Raw genomic sequence first — 12,203 nt, 5'->3', positions numbered from 1 at the left:
GGTCGTGCTTCTGGATGCACCTAATCACTTCTGCGGACGGCACGGACTAAACCCTGGTTGATAGTTGGTATGTCCACATCCACGGTACTAGAATTCGGTCCAAATTCTCGGACCGAAAAATGTGTGTAGCCAATCAACTTACTGTCTTTCCGTAAAAACTACATATTGATTGGCTACACAATTCTGGATCCAAGAACTCGGACCGAGTTTTACCATCATGAACATAGGGTTTTACGGTGTAAAAGAAGTCTAGGGCTGCGTTCCGTTTCACGCATATGCGCGCATTCCCCTATAGTATACGTAACGCTCACTATTATAAAATGCGCGCATATGCCTGAAACGGAACGTAGCCTATCTCTTTTCATCTTCTCTCTCTTAACGTGATGAGAAAAGAAAGAAAGCTAAACTGTGCAAGAACATTTAGTTAGAACAGACCTATTAAGTTTGTTCCCATTGCTTGAAATCCTCAAAAATTTTTAAACTAATAAAGATATACATAATTTAGGCGTTGAAAAGAGAAAATGCGCAGATATTGAGTGCAAAAAGTGCAAGCAACACGGACAGATTATTCGTGACTCGTGACCAGTTTCGCACGGTTCCTCGACCGCGAATCTTAATAAGGCGCGTAAAAAGAAAAGAGAGAGGAGAGAGAGAGAGAGAAAAAGGAAGGATGGCAATAGCATCGAAACGACTGTGAGTCGGCGAGATAATTGTGAGATTTGTGAGCCGGAAAGTGAAACAGAACGAGCAAAAGGAATGTGTGCCGTGATGCTGCCGATTTCGCTGATGCTGATCACACGCTGGTCTTTGTCGTCGTCATCGTGAGTGATAATATCCGTGTGTTAAAATTGCAATGCAATCCATCTACTGGACTGGACGATTGCTATCGCGCGCGCTCTGGAACGGCATCGCGAGCTACAGCTCTGCATGCAGTAGCGAGCAACAGTCAAGCACGGCTATCGTGAGCAGCAGGCGCCACGAGGCCTCGCTTGTCTCCGCCGTGTGCGGTTTTCCGAAGGACTTTGCCCGTAGTCGGATACGCAGAGGCCAGTTTGGCGACGATGCCTGGTTTACTGCTAGATTCAAGACAGCCGAAGTCATAGGTGGGATCAAAGTGCCTGTGATCACCAATTCCTCTAAGCTTGCGTTATGCATACTAACTAAATTTGTTTCTTCTAGTTGCATCTCCAAGTTTTCTTCTTGTCTTTCTTTCTCCAAATTCCACGTATCTTTTTAAAGGTCTAACAAAAGGCCTGACAATAAAGTAGCTAAGGAATTTCTCTTCGGTCCAAGCTACATGTTCTTTGCTTCTTTTTCCTGCTTCTTACCTCATGCTTCTTTTCTTCTTTGCAATAGTTTTATTGACAATCGCATTTTTTTCATGTATTTCTTATTTCTTCTGAAGTTTGTCAATTTTTATCTGAGACAACAGAAAACTAAAAAATTGGATAAGATCCAAAAAGAGCAAGAAGTGATAAAAATCAAGAAAAACAGGAAACAAAGAGCATATTGTAGATTAGGCTTTTAACTAATTTTTATACTTTTGATTTTTTCTTCTCTCTTTTTTCAAATCTTGTATGTTGCTGTTTCAATCTGATTACCGATGATTTATTCAGTACAGCTGAAAAGAATGGTCTAAAACATTTTCTATAATTATGTAAACATAGCTATAAGTAGGTATAATTGTAAAATCCAATCAAATATTCAATCATGATTGATCATTTCTTACTACCAATTACTTGGCAACTACACTTATGCAATTGTAGATGGGATTTATACTTTGTTTCTAAAAGGACAATGATTTTGTAACAATGTGAAATTCTTAAATCACAGACAATTCAGATTTCAAGTATATTGTTAAAAAAAAGATATATTTTTTAACTATATTATTATAGTATATTTGCTATATTTAAAATTAAATAACTATATATATTCATTCGAGCAAAGAAAAATAGAAGAAAATTATGAAAAAATAAAAATAAAAAGATTGTATAAGTATAAAGTATCTAATTAACTAAGTCTTATGTACGTCTATAAAAATGCATAATTGTTATACCTTGTTGGTATAAATATGCTTTATTAAATTATTTATATAAAATAATAATTTTAAGTTAACAATTCTATGCGTAGATAATTCTTATTAAAAATATCTAGATTTTGCTTAAAATTATATAATTATATTAAATATATAATGTGTATAAAAATTTTGTTTTTAAATTTTCAGGTAAAGTTTCATACATAAAAATATATATAATTGACTAGCAGTTTTTTTTAGATACTTACCTTATACGGGTATTAATTATTTGTTATGCTTCAGGTGTGGCTGATGGTGTAGGGGGATGGCGACACTATGGAATCGATCCAGGAGAGTTTTCTAATTTCCTAATGAGAACGTGTGAAAGGCTGGTCTCCATGGGTAGATTTACACCTACAGAACCAGCTGGTTTATTAGCACGTAGTTATTATGAATTGTTAGAAAATAAACAACCAATATTAGGTAAACAAATTGCTTTTAATAAAAAAAATTAGAGATAATAATATATTCATAAATGTTTTAAGATTATTTCTAACATTGATTATTTCTTTGGCATACAGGTAGCAGTACCGCATGTGTAATAATTCTCAATAAAGAAACGAGCAGCATTTATGCAGCCAATATAGGAGACAGCGGTTTTGTAGTCGTACGAAGGGGAGAAGTAGTACATCGGTCCTCAGAGCAACAACATTATTTCAATACTCCTTTCCAATTGTCATTGCCACCTCCAGGACACTCTGATCTAGTACTTCGCGACAGGTAGATATTTTTTTTTATTATGTCTATAATATAAAAATATATAATGATATATTCTGTTTATATATCTCTGTATATTTTTATATATTTGTTATACACAAGATTACCGTGAAAAAGCATTATTTATAATTATAATTATGTTTCCTTTCTTTTCAGTCCAGAATCCGCCGACACTTCGAGTTTTGGTGTCGAGGACGGCGATGTGATCCTTCTGGCAACCGATGGGGTATTCGACAATGTGCCTGACCAGTTGCTAGTCACCGAGATGCGTAAAATTGAGGGCGAGAGAGATCCAACGAAAATACAGTGTGTCGCTAACACGATAGCGTGGATGGCGCGTCGTTTGGCTTTTGATGGCGCCTTTATGTCTCCGTTTGCTCAAAATGCCCGTGAGAATGGGATCGATGCAATAGGTATGTAAAGAAAATCTCTCTCTCTCTCTCTCTCTCTCTCTCTCTCTCTCTCTCTCTCCCTCCCCCTCCTTTCTTTCTTTCACATAGAAGAAATTTAACATTAAATGAAAATTTTCTTGAATTGATTGCGCTTGGACTTAATTCATCAATATAAATAAAAATAAATAAAATTTAAGTTAAAGATACTTAATGTGTGTGTGCATATGTGTATGTGTAAATATATCTAAAAGAGCATGCAAAGATAGATTTTGAATCTTTCAGGTGGTAAACCGGATGATATTACGGTGCTTTTAGCAACAGTGGCGATATGATAAAAACAATAAGAAACAAGTGTACAATAGAGCCCTGATGATCATTGTATTATAGTCCATGTCATTGCGTATATGTATTTAGTTATACATCATTATATTAATCCTATTATGCTAATCATTTATTATTTAAATCGAAATAAATGGTTTTGTAAAATCATTTCTTATATTACTCATTATTATTTTCTTTACAGCTCTTTGATAATTATTAACGTGTACTCTTTGGCGATTGCGGATGTACTTGTTGATTCACTCCTTCAGCATTTGAAGTGCCATATATCATACATTTCAATAAATTTGTCTTTAGATATAAAAAACATTTACATTTAGAAATAAAAAAAATATTTTGAGACTAGATTGATCAAGATTAACGGAACTGTTACGTTATATGTATAGTCTTTACACACACTTAACAAGATACTGAAAGAGTTAATACAAATACCTAATAGGAATCGATCGTCTTTAATTATATAATAATCGTCTTTAATTATATTACAATAATGTTTGAGAAATGATCAGAAATTCCAAAATTAATTTAAATTTAACATCCACGTTCAGAATTACAAATATAATATATTAAATATTCATCGGGCTAAAAATTCAAGAAATACATCGTGCGAAGGAAAAGCCATACTACGATCCTGGAAGCCAAAGATATAAGAAAAGATTTAAATATGCGCAAATTTAAGAAATTAAAACGTTATAGACATTAATATTCAAAAGAAATAAATTTAAAAGATTTAAAATCCCCCTGAGGATCTTAGAAATTGCTATTAGAACTAGAACAATATTATTCCTCGCAATCGTACGGGAGTCTAAATTTCTTATTTCTTTGCTTAAATCAGTATACTGTAAAATATATTTGCATTAACATTCAAAGGTGACCTATGTTAAAAATTCACAACTGGTTTAGCTTAGGATCATAATTATACACGAGCAAATAATAGCGCTCACCAGAATCACAGAAAAACTTACATTCAAGTTAATTATTACTTGTACTTGGAAAAAATTCAAGATGCAAAAATACACTAAAACTTAACTCATGCTTTAAAAAATTTGTATAGTTGAAGATCTTGAAGAAATAAAACATAGATTTTGTTACAGAGTAATTGACTAATTGATTATATAATAGATTAGAAAAAAAATATTACCTTTCCATCGTCCTCGCAATGAAAAGGTAACGAAAAAAAGAAGCGACAGTTATTAATTACCAATGCAAAATCTTCGTTATATTCATATAGTACATAATATACACGTATGAACAAATTATAGGAAGTGTGTATATATTATTTCTTTATAGTTTATATTTAACGATTTGTACTTTGCAAATGTTACCTAGATTACACTTCGCTACAATAATAAATATAAATAAATGCCTTTTAGTACAATTTAAAATAGTCTCCCTGTCACAATGGCATTTTTTTTTCTCTTCCATCGATACTTGTAAGAACAACAAACATGGTTAGTGTATCACAAAATTACTATTGATCGAAAATATCTTACAAAAATGACATTTTCAATAAATTTAATTAATTTGCGAGTGAAAAATTATAATTCCCGTGCTGAACCGGAAGTTTAATCTCTCGCGACAGAGGGTTTAACCCTCGGAATGCTAATTCAGTTGCATTCGCATACATACAAATTTTATCTTATCAATTTAGAGAATTTTGAATTCTGCAGATATAAATCTGCAAAATATGACAAATTTTAATATTTGTTATTACTAAGAGACTTCTTACTCGCTACGTATATGTTTAGAATGAAATAAGCTACTATACATATATGACATTAGGATCATATAAATAGCTTAAACTGAAATATCCAATAACAACTAAAATTACTAATCTTACAATTTTAACTCATTTTAAACTTAATAAAGAATTTATGACTGAAAAACAAAGTTCGCGGCCTTATATTCTGAATAAAACAATTCATATTGTTTGCACTAAAAACACAACGCTTGGCTTCCGAAGAGCTAATATTAATGGAATCCGAATTTTGTACACAGAAACGAATATCGAAAAACACGTATGAATGTGTAAATGGCATTTAGGGAAATCAATAAAACTTGCTGATATTTAAGTGCGTTTCTTTGTAGCTTTTTCGACTATATGCAGAGTGTATAAATACTCGCGCGTTTTCTCATATCTTAAAAATTCCTTGAAAAGTCAATAATTATATACAGATACTGACACTTAAAAGTTTAAAAAATTAATAAATATAAAAGAAAGGGCTAGAAGCCACATGTATGTATATTTATTAATTCCTTAAAAAATTTGAAGTTGACTTTCTCTCTTAACAACAATTCGATTATTATTGAAGATAATTAATCGCAATAAGTGTATTTAAATAAATTGTTGTGCATTTAAGTAAAATCAGATATCGAATTTTCGCTTTAAAAAAATATCAACGTATGCTTTTATTATGGTTTTCGAAAGATCTTTAATGAAATGAAATCGCTCGATCTCTTATACACCCTATATATTATATATTATCTTTTACGTGTATCTCATACATCTTTGCATACAAACCCGGGCACTAAAAATTTGTCATACACAATTCGAAAGGAACAATGACAGAAACATGCGTTTTCGCAATGCCCTCGGACAATTTGACATAAGAAACAGCATCAAGAAGAGAATGTTAAATTTTTCGATTATTGTACATTGGCTTCCTGTCCCCAATTGAAGCCTCCTGGCCGGTCTTCAGGTGGTGGCATATAATCTGGATCCTCAGGATATGCATCAAACAAAGTCTTTCTATAAGAAAGAAAAATTATATTATTTCTTTCATCGATAGTCTATCGCTTATCTATTACTATACTACTACACTTTATCGTGACATGACTTTAAGACATGTCACGATAAAGAGAAGAATGGATATAAAAATTACCGGATTTTGGCTTAAGGCTCCTGAGTAGTCATATTATAGTTATATTGGGTGTATAATCATCAGAAGCGAGAAATGACACATTAATTTTTATTACCCATCATTTGTAACCAAATAAAGATAATATGGATAAAACAAAATAATGAGATCGCTTTAAAACAAATATAAAAATGGATGAAAGCTATCCTTGTTCCCTCAAGTCAGTAAATAAAAGGCTTTCAAAAGAAAAAAATAACGATATTTTTTTTATCTTCCCAACATGAAAAGAAAGAGGAAAAATAAATTGTGCAAGAAGTTCAGTTGAAAAGAATAAATTTATGTATAAATGATGCAAACTTTCAATATAAAATTTCAGCTGAATGTATTACCAAATACTAATGACATCCAACTATCCGACCGAACAGCAAACAAGTATAATACCAAATATTCTAATAATCATCCCTAATATATGATATAATCATGATTTTTTTTTACCATTATAATTTTAATCTTAATTTTAGTTTTAAGTTTACTTACAGTATTTGAGGAGTTTTCAGAATTCGGAAACCACCTCTTAACCGGGGAAATACATCCTCCGCGAAATAGTAAGTATGCCCTACCGCCATTCCTACAAGATCAACCCATATTGTATTACCAAGCAATACAGAAAATCCTAATAGCACCCATGGTAAATACGGAGCCTGAAAAATCAAAGTCGTAGTTAATTAACATGACTATTTATTGAACAAACAGAATAATTATGTAATACCTAATTACATAATATTAATAAAACAAAGATGTCTGTAATATGTACATTTCTTTAAATTGGACTTACTTGGAAGTTTAAAAGTCCGAAGAAATTCATCCTGACAAAAGGATTTCGTCGTGACCACACGTACACCAACATTATCGTGAATGCATGCCCCAAGAACAACAAATTAACGAAGAATGCAAAAGTCTATAAATAGTTAAGAAACAAAGACAAACGTATTCTCTTAAAAAAGAACATTTTGTTTAACAGCAACGCTAATAATTATATTATATATTTTTTTTACTACTGTTAATTTTAATTATTATCAAGATAGAAATATAATTTAATTAATAAAATATTAAAGTGTGCCCTTTCCTATTTTGATATTTTTAATAAGATATTATATTATATATTAGTATTGTAATCAATATAATAGAATGTTGTCATAAATATAATTATTATTGAAATTATAATGATTAATATTTTGTAAAGGATACAATCATGCATAATCCACCAAAGATAAACATCATCACAAAATCAGCTGTTCTTCTGCGGAAGGATCCTTCTTCCAACATACGGCAATATCGATATGTAAAGATCATATTGAATAATAAATTGAATCCAACATTTCCAAAGAAGAGAAATGTTGTTATTAATCGCCATATCTGAAATAATCCAGTGTAATACTATAAGAAACTTATGATTGTATTGTTACACTTGATAAAAAATGAACTTGACAAAAAGTTTATTTTTGTTAAGTCTAATTATAAATTTTGTTCTAATGATGATAATAACCTTCAAATTTTCTTAAAACCATGGCACATAGAAAAGTTTAAGACATAAAACTTGAGCAATAAGAGAATTAACTAATTACAATAAAAACCACAAGACCATAATACAAGCAGTAACAAATCCAACATGTTGATTTCTTTACTTCTCAAGTCTTAAGTTTTTTTATTTGCCAAGGTTTTCATATAATAAAGCCAACTTTACATAACTATTTGCATATCTATATTTTCGTACCTGGTACTGCTCCACAATAAGAATGGGATTGAAATACAATTGAAATGGGGATACCAAGTCTAATTGCTGAAACATTTAAAATAGTTATACATTGCTAACAAACAAATATATTTTATAAGTTCAATAAAATCTATTATATTCATTAAATTAAAATTATTTCCCGATTATCAAGCTTCTCTCTGTATAATGTAATTTTTATACAGTCATCAGAGACAGATGGTAAATGCTGAGTCATTAAATGTGTTCAAGTGTAAGACTTGATTGAATCTTACGAGAGAACAGATAAAGAGAGAATTTGAAAATATAAGGTACTTAAGGGATTTGGAGTTTGGACCTGCGCGACTAGCGGCCGACGGCGAAGTCGTTGAAAGGGGTAAAAAGAAAAAAAAAACACGCGAGATAAATACCACGGCAAGGGTCGTGATAACACAGGCTGTGGTATAAGCCCGCGTCACCACAGGCATCTGCTTGTACTCGTGCCATAACGCTTCGTAGGCCATTGGCATCGATTGTCGGCGACCTCACGCCCGTGTTCCTTCGTTCGCACCGAGACCTCGCAGCTGCACACACCCCGCTCCCTAGTTCTGCTCGTTTCACCATCGCATGTCGCACCGATGCGCGCGGCAATGTTACCTGCACATCGTTGCCCGCAAACGCGATTTCGTCTTCGTCGTCTACACACACAATCTTTATCCACGTAACACGTGAAACTGCGTGAAACTGCGTGAAACTGTCGGCAGTGTCGGCACGTCGGCAGTCGGCCAAGTGCCAAGTCGGCGGCGAGCGCGCGCCTGGGGGAAATCGGCGAAATACACTGTCGCGCTGCCAATCCACACGAACTGTCGAGCTGTGACTTTTCCGCCAGCGGGTTGTCGATCTGTTCTCATCGATCACCGCGCGAAACGACGAATTCCACCAAACTTCTCGTCGCCGCAGTCGCTGTTGCGCGCGGGTTGTTTATCCTATGTAATATTGGACGTTTGGACGTGAAGAATCACAAGAATTATTACAGAACATATATATAGAATTGTGTCGCTCCTCCAGTGAGGACGCACGTGAAACGGATAATCGCTACGTTTCATCGGAAATAATCTGAGGATGGTCCTTACAAAGGAGTACCGTATTTGCATGCCGCTCACTACAGAGGAGGTAACCTTATTTAATTATTTATTCGATAAACGGAAGTATTTACCCTATTCGTTTGATAATTACCGTTGTCTATCGTACGTTTTTTCTTGTTTTGCGTGTTGAAAGATTATTCTTAATAAGAATTACTTCGTAGTGATCAATTAATTTCTTTGTATAGTATCGCATCGGCCAACTATACATGATCGCCAGACATAGTCATGAACAATCCGATAACGACGAAGGAGTGGAGGTGGTTGAAAATACCGTCTGCGAGGATCCTGTTCATGGAAAGGGCCAGTATACTGAAAAAAGGATCCATTTGTCCAGGTAAGTCTTGTTTTTAAATATATGACGTATGAAATATTCACAGCACTACAACAGGTATAGACACTTCAGAAAGGATGAAGTGTAACACGTGAATTATTTCACCCTTGTTTTATGTTAGCAAACAAGGATATGTTCTACTTGAAAAATGTCTTATATAGGAGCTTCATAACGGTTCCTTGAAACAAACACTTTACTGTCATTTTTTTTCTTTTCAGTAAACTCCCTTATTGGATTCAATCCATCTTACCACGAATATTTTACGTGACAGAAAAAGCATGGAATTATTATCCCTTTACTATAACAGGTATATTTTGCTTTATTTGCATAATATAATCACAGTATTGGATTACAAATTTAGAATAATTTTTATTATTCAAAAGAAAGTTAATTATTTTTTCTAATTTGTTTTGTAATTTCAATAAAATTTCACTATATATTTAAAAAAATCTTTTCTTATATTTTGAAAACAAGATCTGATGGAAATATTTTAATGGCAAATTTGGACTCAGCATTAAAAAGAAATTACTATAGAAATAACCTTTATTTACTTTTGTATAAAACTTTGTAAACTGTAATTATTTTTTTATCAAATTTTACATACATTACTTTAGAAGTTGGAAATAATCTGACTATCTTTTTGACTTTGATAAAAACAATAATTTTCGAATCTTACAATAGTAGTTTTCTAAAAGAAAAAAAAGAAAGTAATTAAACTCTTTTAATGTTTTTGTTTTCTTGCATGTTTCTTCCTTTCTGGTGATTGCAGACTACACTGTGAGTAACATTCAGTATGAATATTGCCATATATAAAATTTTATATTATTTATAAATTTATATTCTTTTAGTGCTCCTTTATGCCAAAATTCCATATAGCAATAAACACACGGTATGAAGATAACAATGGCTCCACAGAAAATGTAAATAGCTGTTATTATTACATCACATTCATAATATACATTTTGCTATTATTTTTTATTTAATAATAGAATAATAATAATTCTATTATCATTATTAAATTGTAGTGCTTAGGGCTGTCACCCACGGAATTGATCCATCGAGAAGTCGATTTTGTAGATATTGCATATGACGAGCTTACTGCAAAACATTACAAAGAGGAGGAAGTAGGTTTGCCACCATAATTTCATCCATGTTTAATTCCTAATATATTAAATTTTAATTCTAATCAAGATGCTTTAATCATAACAGGACCCAAAATACTTTCAATCGAAAAGAACAGGCCGTGGTCCTCTGGTTGAAGGTTGGAGGGACACAACGCAACCCATAATGTGCTCGTATAAATTGGTTCATGCCTCGTTCGAAGTCTGGGGCATGCAAACGCGAGTAGAAGATTTTATACATAGAGTAAGTTTGTCTAATTAACCAATCACCTACTTTACATTTTAGTAATATTTTTTATAGTTATATAAATAGTGCCATGACTGTTCAAAAAATATTTAATATTTAGTGTGATACAAGGTTATATGAATTTGCAACCATTTCTTGATATATAGATTGAATGCAATATTCAAAGAACAATAATACTAAGTAAAATCTCTTTCTCACTGAAAGTACATTTATTATTGACTTATTGATTATTTTATTTTCTATTTGATTTCAGTGTATAAGGGATATTCTAGTGCTAGGTCATAGACAGGCATTTGCCTGGATTGACGAGTGGTGTGATATGAACCTGGAAGATGTACGACAATATGAGCAAAAGATGCAAACCGAAACAAATGAAAAGGTTAGACTGAAAAATCAACTTGATGAGAAACAGACCGGTACACCATCCTCATCTATGCCAACCACACCAAAGTCGCCAACACAACGATCGTGGTTTTCTTGGTCGTAGCCACAATTAGTACAACAATTGATTTTGAGCTCTGCAGCAGTTTTCTATTGCTCCGCGATTAATATACGAAGGAGTGGCATTCTCAGTTATGACCATCTTTTATCTGTCTTAGAGAATGCACAAATCAGTCATGATATATTCTTTAAATAAATTCTATACTAGTTAATCAGTGGTTTTGTAGTAACAACTTATATAGTTTTTCTTTAAAAAAAAATACAAAATAATTTTAGAAAATGTAAATACAGCTTATAAAAATTTATTATTAGTCTAATTTTAGTAACTAGTATCTTTTTTGTGAAAAAAAAACCTGAAAAGAAGATAATTATCATAATAATGATTTTAATTTTAAATGAAAAAAGGTTTTGATATTATTTTTATTAAAAGAATATGTCTAATTGATTACTGCATTTTTTGGAATGTGTACATAGGTGTAGTTTCATACACGTTCCATACGTAGGCTTGCTGTAAAACGATTTTTTACGTACTTTCATATAGAATACACCTAAAAATATCGTACTCCGTATACAATTATACAGTTAAATTTTAGAAATGCCTAAAAACAGTTTGTTTAAATTATTCCACAAAATGGCATATATTATTTAAATTTTGGAATTTAAATCGTAAATCTTAACCACACACTTTGATCACACCTTACATATGCGAAACGTTTTATTTACATTTTGCTCGCGCTCGTTAGCAATAAATTAATTTTATCGTGTAAAATTCTACGGTGAATTTATTT

General features: G+C 32.1%; 3 protein-coding genes across 3 annotated transcripts; 2 read left to right on the top strand and 1 right to left on the bottom strand.

Annotated features, from left to right (window-relative positions):
- The first annotated feature begins 532 nt into the window (after window positions 1-532).
- LOC108775301 (protein phosphatase PTC7 homolog) lies at window positions 533-3,942 on the top strand. Its single transcript, XM_018541628.1, has 5 exons — window positions 533-1,103; window positions 2,318-2,497; window positions 2,596-2,794; window positions 2,948-3,204; window positions 3,466-3,942. The coding sequence occupies exons 1-5, from the start codon at window positions 854-856 to the stop codon at window positions 3,513-3,515; spliced, it is 936 nt and encodes a 311-aa protein (XP_018397130.1). The 5' UTR covers window positions 533-853; the 3' UTR covers window positions 3,516-3,942.
- A 1,935-nt stretch (window positions 3,943-5,877) lies between these two features.
- On the bottom strand, window positions 5,878-8,925 carry Der-2 (Derlin 2). The gene is made up of 6 exons (XM_018541629.1): window positions 8,562-8,925; window positions 8,155-8,220; window positions 7,629-7,796; window positions 7,216-7,338; window positions 6,918-7,081; window positions 5,878-6,271 (listed from the first exon to the last, which is right to left on the bottom strand). The coding sequence occupies exons 1-6, from the start codon at window positions 8,658-8,660 to the stop codon at window positions 6,169-6,171; spliced, it is 723 nt and encodes a 240-aa protein (XP_018397131.1). The 5' UTR covers window positions 8,661-8,925; the 3' UTR covers window positions 5,878-6,168.
- Window positions 8,926-9,115: 190 nt separating this feature from the next.
- rdgBbeta (cytoplasmic phosphatidylinositol transfer protein 1) lies at window positions 9,116-11,640 on the top strand. Its single transcript, XM_018541597.1, has 8 exons — window positions 9,116-9,303; window positions 9,461-9,609; window positions 9,825-9,913; window positions 10,376-10,383; window positions 10,455-10,526; window positions 10,632-10,730; window positions 10,816-10,971; window positions 11,228-11,640. The coding sequence occupies exons 1-8, from the start codon at window positions 9,253-9,255 to the stop codon at window positions 11,459-11,461; spliced, it is 858 nt and encodes a 285-aa protein (XP_018397099.1). The 5' UTR covers window positions 9,116-9,252; the 3' UTR covers window positions 11,462-11,640.
- The last annotated feature ends 563 nt before the right edge of the window (window positions 11,641-12,203 follow it).

The sequence above is a fragment of the Cyphomyrmex costatus genome, unplaced genomic scaffold (assembly GCF_001594065.2).
Source record: "Cyphomyrmex costatus isolate MS0001 unplaced genomic scaffold, Ccosl1.0 scaffold296, whole genome shotgun sequence".
Taxonomy (NCBI): Eukaryota; Metazoa; Arthropoda; class Insecta; order Hymenoptera; family Formicidae; genus Cyphomyrmex; species Cyphomyrmex costatus.
This window is presented reverse-complemented; position numbering and strand designations above follow the sequence as displayed.

Bases quoted from the DNA above. Each gene is read 5' to 3' on its own strand.
- LOC108775301 (XM_018541628.1), top strand. From the start codon at position 854: ATGCAATCCATCTACTGGACTGGACGATTGCTATCGCGCGCGCTCTGG. The intron at 2,795-2,947 runs GTAGATATTTTT...CTTTCTTTTCAG, and splicing joins GATCTAGTACTTCGCGACAG to TCCAGAATCCGCCGACACTT. The intron at 3,205-3,465 runs GTATGTAAAGAA...TGAATCTTTCAG, and splicing joins GAATGGGATCGATGCAATAG to GTGGTAAACCGGATGATATT.
- Der-2 (XM_018541629.1), bottom strand. From the start codon at position 8,660: ATGCCAATGGCCTACGAAGCGTTATGGCACGAGTACAAGCAGATGCCT. The intron at 7,339-7,628 runs GTATCCTTTACA...AACTATTTATAG, and splicing joins TTGGTGGATTATGCATGATT to ACTTTTGCATTCTTCGTTAA. The intron at 6,272-6,917 runs GTAAGTAAACTT...TCTTTCTTATAG, and splicing joins CTGAAAACTCCTCAAATACT to AAAGACTTTGTTTGATGCAT.
- rdgBbeta (XM_018541597.1), top strand. From the start codon at position 9,253: ATGGTCCTTACAAAGGAGTACCGTATTTGCATGCCGCTCACTACAGAG. The intron at 9,304-9,460 runs GTAACCTTATTT...TTCTTTGTATAG, and splicing joins TGCCGCTCACTACAGAGGAG to TATCGCATCGGCCAACTATA. The intron at 9,610-9,824 runs GTAAGTCTTGTT...TTTTCTTTTCAG, and splicing joins AAAAGGATCCATTTGTCCAG to TAAACTCCCTTATTGGATTC.